General features: G+C 57.5%; 4 protein-coding genes across 4 annotated transcripts in view; 2 read left to right on the top strand and 2 right to left on the bottom strand.

The window, feature by feature from the left end:
• Window positions 1–962: 962 nt before the first annotated feature.
• On the top strand, window positions 963–1,567 carry GUITHDRAFT_81756 (hypothetical protein; the record flags this gene model as incomplete). Its single annotated transcript, XM_005820060.1, has 3 exons — window positions 963–1,117; window positions 1,162–1,311; window positions 1,381–1,567. The coding sequence occupies 3 exons, from the start codon at window positions 963–965 to the stop codon at window positions 1,565–1,567; spliced, it is 492 nt and encodes a 163-aa protein (XP_005820117.1).
• A 313-nt stretch (window positions 1,568–1,880) lies between these two features.
• GUITHDRAFT_120704 (hypothetical protein) lies at window positions 1,881–4,929 on the bottom strand (the record flags this gene model as incomplete). The annotated part of the gene is made up of 5 exons (XM_005820059.1): window positions 1,881–2,048; window positions 2,146–2,366; window positions 2,410–3,259; window positions 3,322–3,392; window positions 3,447–4,929. The coding sequence occupies 5 exons, from the start codon at window positions 4,927–4,929 to the stop codon at window positions 1,881–1,883; spliced, it is 2,793 nt and encodes a 930-aa protein (XP_005820116.1).
• A 420-nt stretch (window positions 4,930–5,349) lies between these two features.
• On the bottom strand, window positions 5,350–6,631 carry GUITHDRAFT_120703 (hypothetical protein; the record flags this gene model as incomplete). Its single annotated transcript, XM_005820058.1, has 8 exons — window positions 5,350–5,442; window positions 5,515–5,568; window positions 5,619–5,681; window positions 5,740–6,108; window positions 6,150–6,232; window positions 6,277–6,394; window positions 6,435–6,530; window positions 6,575–6,631. The coding sequence occupies 8 exons, from the start codon at window positions 6,629–6,631 to the stop codon at window positions 5,350–5,352; spliced, it is 933 nt and encodes a 310-aa protein (XP_005820115.1).
• A 346-nt stretch (window positions 6,632–6,977) lies between these two features.
• Window positions 6,978–7,039, top strand: part of COG5 (oligomeric Golgi complex subunit 5) — a gene marked incomplete at both ends in the record, with an annotated part of 2,926 nt that continues 2,864 nt past the window's right edge. Inside the window, one exon of the mRNA XM_005820057.1 lies at window positions 6,978–6,996. Within this exon, the coding sequence (XP_005820114.1) occupies window positions 6,978–6,996 (19 nt within the window). The remainder of the gene's footprint in view (window positions 6,997–7,039) is intronic.

Below are 7,039 nucleotides of genomic sequence, written 5' to 3'. Positions count from 1 at the left end.
GGGAGTTCAGGTAGGAGCGAGAGTTAGGGGTGTTGCATGGCGAGCAGTAGGGGGATGCCCCCCCCGAGAGGGAGGCGGAATACGTCGAGTCCGAGTCGAAGGAGTAGGAATAGGAGGAGTAGTAGGAGGAGGAGGAGGAGGAGGAGGAGTAGGAGGAGGAGGAGGAGGAGGAGGAGGTGGGGAGTAGTAGTAGTAGTAGGACTAGTAGGACTAGTAGTAGTAGTAGTAGGAGAGCTAAGAGATGCAGGCTATGTGAAGTATCAGGGAGAGAGCTGAGAGGGATGCGAGCAAGAAGACGAGAAGGGTGCCGGTCAGAGAGGAGATGGAAATGCCTTGCAAGGCGATGTCGTGCAACAGGGAGGAGAGAAATAAGGACCGCTTTAGAAGGTAACCAGCAAGTGATATGATGAGGTCATAGAATGTGTAACTCTCGAATGCAATCAATGCTGCATACAGGGGCCACAAGTAGATGATGAGGATGAAGTGTCGTGCCTCAAGGGTTGCATGATTCGCTCGATTACCGCCAGGCAACTTAGCAGAGCAAGTAAAGCAGAGAAGACAGGATGAAGATGTATCATATCGTTGAGAGTTGCAGAACAACATCATGAGTCTGAAAAGATGACTAGCTCGGGATACTGAGGGATCTTGTTGCTTGTTGCAAATGGCTGATTTGAATCACAACATTTGTAGCACCTGTATCAATCAATCTAACTGCTGTCAAACAACTCCAAAACCATTCATAGATCAGGCAGAGAAAGGAGCAGGCAACCGTGATACGATAGGCATTTCATGGACATGTCATGGAAGAAAGTCGCAGGATGGTCCAAAGGGCTGACCGAAGCGGCAGGTTTATGATGGAGAGCTCAGAGAGGAGCGGGAGAGAAGCCGCGGACGTGCTGAGCTCTTCGAGCTCGTTGCACAATCACTCATCACCAGGTCTCTCCCACCGGCATGGCGAGGAGATGGACGACAGCGTCAAGGAGGGGGCAGGAAAGGCTCCAGCAAGAAGCGCGTCGGCGTCGGCAGGGGAGAGCGAGGGGCAGTCAAGGTTCATCTGCCACATTTGCTTGAACTCGCCGGACAAGCCCATCGCGACAGTTTGCGGTCACTTGTACTGGTGCTGCTCTTGTCTCTCTGCTGTGAGTCTGACCTGGTGGGTAGCTGGGGGTGCATCTACAAGTGGCTGATGCTTCATCGAGACGACTCTCAGTGCCCCGTGTGCAAGGCCGGCATCGAGATCCCCGGCGGTGACGTCAGCAAAGCCAAAGTCATCCCCCTCTACGTGGGCGAGACTTCTCAGACCGACCCAAGGTAAGCCTGCTCCTCCTCCTTCGCTCTCTTCCTCCCCCTCCCCAACATCTGAGCTGACTGGATCGTAAGGAACTGCATCCCTGAGGACCCGTCCATCCCTCAACGACCGGCGGGGGAGCGTCCGGAGCCTCAGAGGAGCGGGTTCTTCCAGGGCTGGCAGGGCACCTTCACCCCGGGCAACGGCTACCCGCAGATCGTCACTAACGTGGGCTTGTTTCCGTCGCTCTTCGGACTCGCTTTTGTCTGCGACTTGTGACCCTCCTGCTTCATCTCACTCGCATGCGCAGGCGCCAGCGATGCAAGCAGGTGTAAACCATCGGCAAGGTAGCGGCCTGGCCTCCCTATCCACTTCTCTTCTCCCCCCCCCCCCCCTTTCCCTCTTCTCTTCCTTGACTGGTTTACAGAAAATTTCAACTCAACAGTGCCCGGAGGCACGCAAACAGCGCTGGAGCAGCAGGAAGCAGCGCAGCAGGAGTTTCTCTCTCGGCTGCTCTTCATGATCGGAACCTTCATCGCCTTGTGCTTGATCTTCTTCCCGTGATGTCTTGACATGAAGAGACTTGATCGCTTCACTTCTTCCCTGCCTTGTCAATTCCTCGCGTGGACCTCTTGGACCTCGACGTGCTCTTGGAGGTCGCAGAGCCATCGGAGAAGGCAGAGTAGATGACACCCGAGTTGATGGACGACTCGAAGGTGTGATGCGCCTTCTTGCTCGTGCTCGGCTTCGCCTCCTTGATCTGCCTCTCTGTGTGAGGAACAAGGGCAGGGGAGGAGAGGGGGAGGCAAAGAGAGGGAGGAGGTTCTGAGGGGTTGCGACGAGAGAAAAGTTCGTACCTGAGAGGCAGGGGTAGCGAAGGGCGAGGTCGTCTTCTCCTTCCTCATCGGAGTTTCCTTCACTTCGACCGGTCGAGCTGCGAACCTTTCCAGTCCCTCGTCGCTGTCGTCGTCGCTGCTTTGGCCTTTCTCCTCCTTGCCCTCCTCATCCTTCTCCTCATCCTTCTCGTCGTCCTCCTCCTTCTCCTCCTCTTTGTCAGCTCCATCTGTCGCAGCGCGAGCTAATCAGAGTCAGAGTCGCATCGAGGCAGGAGAGCAAGGTACCTCGTCCCGCAAGCTTCTCCCTTCCCTCGGCCTCCTCATTCTCGCTGGACGACTCCTCTGACTCCTCCGACTCCTCCGCACGCACTTTGATCACCTCCACCTTGCGAGCTTTTTTGCTCTCTGCCGCCTCAGGTTTCTCGCCTGCTCCGCTCGGCCGCATCTTGCTCATGATGTCGTTGATGCAGAAGTTCACGTTGGAGTACTTGCGCGGCTCCACCTCCTTGATCATCTTGCAGACCCTCGAGGCGTCGGCAGGGGAGAGCGACTTGAAGAATGACAGAGACACCTTGTTGATCCTTGACTCTCGGAACCTTCCTCCTCTCACTGCGTCGTGCAGCTCATGCTGCACTGCAGCAGGCAGCTCGTTCTCGTTCTTGTTCTTGCCCCCCATACTTCGATCCATCGTTCCCTCCTTCTCCTCAGTCTCCATCTCTCTCACTTTCTCCTGCAGCTGCTGCTTGACCGCGATCAGCTTCTTCTCCTCCTCGTCTTCTCCTGAATGCTCCTCTTGGACAGCAGCCTCGTCCTCGCCTTGAGCCTTCTTCCTCGTTCCCCGCATCTTGTTCGCCTGTCCCTCCCCCTCCTGCTTGCCCTTGCGCTCGCTAGCGCTTCTCCCTTTGTTGGTGACCTCATGAACTTCCTTAGGTTTCTGTTTGGAAGAAGAAACTTTATCGTCCTCCCCCTCCCCGTCTGTCGTCGCATCTTCATCCACATCCTCGTTGGCTGTCCCTGCATCCTCGTCCTCATCATGATCATCCTCGTCATCATCGTTGAGGGGTCGCTTTGAACCTTTGCCTTGATGAATTTCCTTTCGTCTCGGTGCAACTCTTGGCTTTTCATCGTCGTGTTTCTGCGTATCAAGTCAACAACACACGTGCACACCTCTCTCGTCCTGTTTCTATCCTACATCACCTTGTTTTCATCATCCTCGTCGTCCCCGTCGCCGTCGACTTCAACGTCATCTTCCTGATCCTCTTCTTGCTCTGCTTCCTCAACTTCAATCTCCTCTTTCTCTTCCTCTTCAGATTTGTTTTTACCCTTCGACTTGACGTGTATTGCTCTTGCTTCCTTTCCTTGCGCTACGACTTTATTCGATTTCGCATTCTTGGCTGGTTTCTTTGTATCCTCTTCGTCGTCCTCGTCCTCCTCCTCCTCTTCTCCTACCTCTTCTTCGTCCTCTTCCTTATCACCAACATCCTCCTCGTCCTCGTCCTCGTCCTCGTCCTCGTCCTCTTCCTCTTCCTCGTCCTCGTCCTCGTCCTCGTCCTCGTCCTCTCCAACCTCCTCCTCCTCCGATTCGTCCTCATCCTCCGACACTCCTTCGTCCTCCTCTCCCTCCGCCTCCTCCGACTCGTCTTCCTCCTCAATATCATTTGCTTTCAGCTTGCTCTCAACAGCAATGTCTTGTTTCGTTTGTTTTCCTGCAACTTTTTGCGGGGCGTCTTCCTCCCCTTTCTTCGACTTGGGAGGTTTCAGCGGCTGTGCAGGTTTGCTAACGTCAGTTTTCACGTTCCCCTTCCCCTTCCCCGCTTCTCTGACGTTCAACGCCTCCTGTCCTCTCGCTTCCTTGTCGCTCTTTTGTTTCTTCGCTCCACCAGGGCGATCGGCAGCAGAGGCCGTGGAGGAAGTGGAGGAGGAGGAGGAGGAGGAGGAGGAGGAGGAGGAGGAGGAGATGTGTACGATGCCTCTCTTGTCGCCGGCCTCCATGGTCTCCTCCTCGCTCTTGTTGAGGATCTTCTCCTTCTCACACTGATTGATCAGGTCCACCAGGAGCTTCGACTTGTTGGGCAGATCTGAGCCAGCATGCGAGCAAAACTTGTCCAGGGCTCGGAATGCGATGGCGCGATGGACGCGAACTAGTTTGTTGAGGGCCCTCTGGTCGATGTCTCTGCTGAACATGGCCTCTGCCTTCAGCTCCTCTATCTTCCGCTGCAGACTTTGAGGAAGCGACCTCCACTCCTCCTTCGGCACATGCCTCTCCACCACACTCTTCACCTCCGCCGACTTCTTGGGGGCTAACGTAGCGGCCGAGCTAGCAGGGACGATGGAGGTATGCGAGGAAGCAGTGTAGAGCAGTCGTCCTTCTGAGCTGTTCAGCTCAAGTCTCTTCACCACAGCCATTAAGTCCTCCTGATGCTCTCTCGCCAGCGACTCCACATCTTCTTGGAACACTATGGCCAAGGTAGGACAGCAGCCCTCGAATCCATTCGCCTCTGCAACGCCGGCGAACGAAATGTCCTGGGAGACGATGAAATCGCCGCTGGTCTTAACAACCAGGACGTTCTTGGAAGGAGAGGAGGAGGGCTGAAGCTTGCTCGTCAACCTCCTATGCTCCAACATGATAGCCTCCACCACGTGCGATACTTTGAGGGGACGAGCACGTTCCTTCACCTCAACGAAGAACTTGAGGCCGTCAGAGGTGAGAGCTCGAACGATGGTCTTCTCACCTCTTCCTCGCTTCTCCTCCCTCTCCTCCTCCTTCCCCTTCTCTCTCTCTTCCCTCGCCTTCTTCCCTCCCATGGCACGCGCAATTGGTGAGAACCGAATGGTCCGCATCCCCACTCTGACACATTCCGTCCCTCCGCACACGGTCAGCAGTGACCGTCGCACAACTGCCGCACGCGCCGGGCGGCGCCCGGCGCCGGGCCTCTCAGTCTGGCAGTCCCGGATATCCGGCCGGGGCTGCCGCCGCCTGGCCGCACACTGAGCCCCGGCAGGGCCCGCCGAGGCTCTGAGTGAGGGCCTCCAGGACCGGGCTCAGCTCCGCTGAGGGCCCGGCGGATGATAATCACTGGGAGTTAAAAATAGTAGGCAGTGGGTCAGGCTGAGAGACCTCTGAGTACGGTGGCGGTGGCACTTCAAGTGAGTGAGCGGTGCTGCCAGGAGTTCACTAGGAGAGAGAGGCAGGTAACTTGAGGCTACAAGTATCAAGGGAGGGAGTCAGGTGCGGATGAGGGCGGAGGGCTGGTACTGGCGGACGAGGAAGCGATGACCTGACTCGATCTCAGAGAGTTGGAAGGAGTCGAGGAACTCCTGCTCCTCTCGTCAGTCTTCCTCGGCCTCCTCCTCTCTTTCCCCCTTCTCGCCTTCTCTCCTCTTCTTCACCTGCGAGGGGCCATCCCGAGGGCATCGCGTGAGGCGCCAGTAGAAGCTTGCGGCCTTGAGCCCCATCAGCATCAGCTCTCACCCCCTCGACCCTCCACGTCTACCGGAGCTGAGACGCCGCAGCCGCAGTCGCACAAGACGATTGCTTCCCCTTCCGGCCCTCTCACCTGAAGCAAGGACGCTCGAGCGTCAACCCCTGCCCTCCTCCCCTCCCACCCCCTTCACCTCCATCGGCTGCCTTCCTGCCCAGATCCCCGTGACCCCGTACTTCTCCGTCGACTGCTGCCGCACGCTGCTGGAGGCCTGCAGGAGGAACTTGGACTTTGGCTTCTGCTGTCTCAGCGACTTCTTCACGAACCCGCGCATTCTCGCTAGCCAGCCCTCCACGTAAAGCTGTCCCCGCCTGAAGGCCGTCGCCTCCCTGCTGTAGCGGGACGACCAGATTTCCTTCCTGTACCTCAGGTACAAGGTCGCAGACACGGCGCGGGCGAGGGCGGGAGGGTCTGGAGCCGACGGCTCCTCCTGCTGCTGCTCGCGGTACATCCCATGCGCAGCCTCCACCGCCTCGTCGCTGACAGGCTCCTCCGTGATGTCCTGCGAGGGCTCACAATCACAGCACGGCGAGGCGAGTGAACCTGCAGGATGGCCTTGAGCGTCTCTGCTGTCACGCCAAGTCGGCGAGGAGGACGGAGATGCTTGTCGACACTTCGCAGTATGTCTGCATGTCGCCTCAGCGAACAAGGAGCGAGTGAGAGGAGCAACCTTGCAGCCCCTCGACGTGGAGGAGGTAGAGGAGGACAGCTTCCACCAGCATCCTCTCCCCATCCTCGACCTCGAGGCTCTCGGAGCTCTCATAGATCCAGATCACTTCCTGCACCAGCTGCAGGCACGTCAGAGCGAACCTTCTCGTTGAGGCTCACCGGGATTCTGCTGGGCGATGCGAGCTTGAGGAGGTTCAGGAAGTCGTCAGGCGAGGGGTGGGTGCCGTTGCTGGAGATCCACTGCCGCGTGAGAGCCTGCTGGCAGTGAGGCAGGGGATGTGAGGGATGAGATGAGACACCTTGACGCGCTTGATCCTCCCCGTCTTCATCATGCTCGTGAGATACCTGGGAGGCATCTGCCGTCCTAATTGGGTCACCATCTGACAGGTAGTTGCAGGGCGATCAAACATTTTATGTATCCCACCATTCCCTTTTCTCCCCTCCCCTCCCCTGCTCTGCTCTGCTCTGCTCTGCTCTGCTCTGCTCTGCTCTGCTCTGCTCTGCTCTGCTCTGCTCTGCTCTGCTCTGCTCTGCTCTGCTCTGCTCTGCTCTGCTCTGCTCTGCTCTGCTCTGCTCTGCTCTGCTCTGCTCCATGGCTCTTCTCTCGTCTCCCTCACTCAGTCTCCCTTGTCGCTCGTCCGTTGTCTTTTCGCCATTTTCCCATTTTTCACCTCTGAGGCCGGCTCGGTCCAGCTCACAGCGATGCTGGCGGCGATGAGCGGTGAGGGGAGCAGGAGCAGGAGCAGGAGGAGCAGGAGGAGCAG

This window comes from Guillardia theta, assembly GCF_000315625.1.
Source record: "Guillardia theta CCMP2712 unplaced genomic scaffold GUITHscaffold_193, whole genome shotgun sequence".
NCBI classification, from domain to species: domain Eukaryota; class Cryptophyceae; order Pyrenomonadales; family Geminigeraceae; genus Guillardia; species Guillardia theta.
Note: the sequence above shows the minus strand (reverse complement) of the source record. Positions and strands in the feature narration are given on the sequence as shown.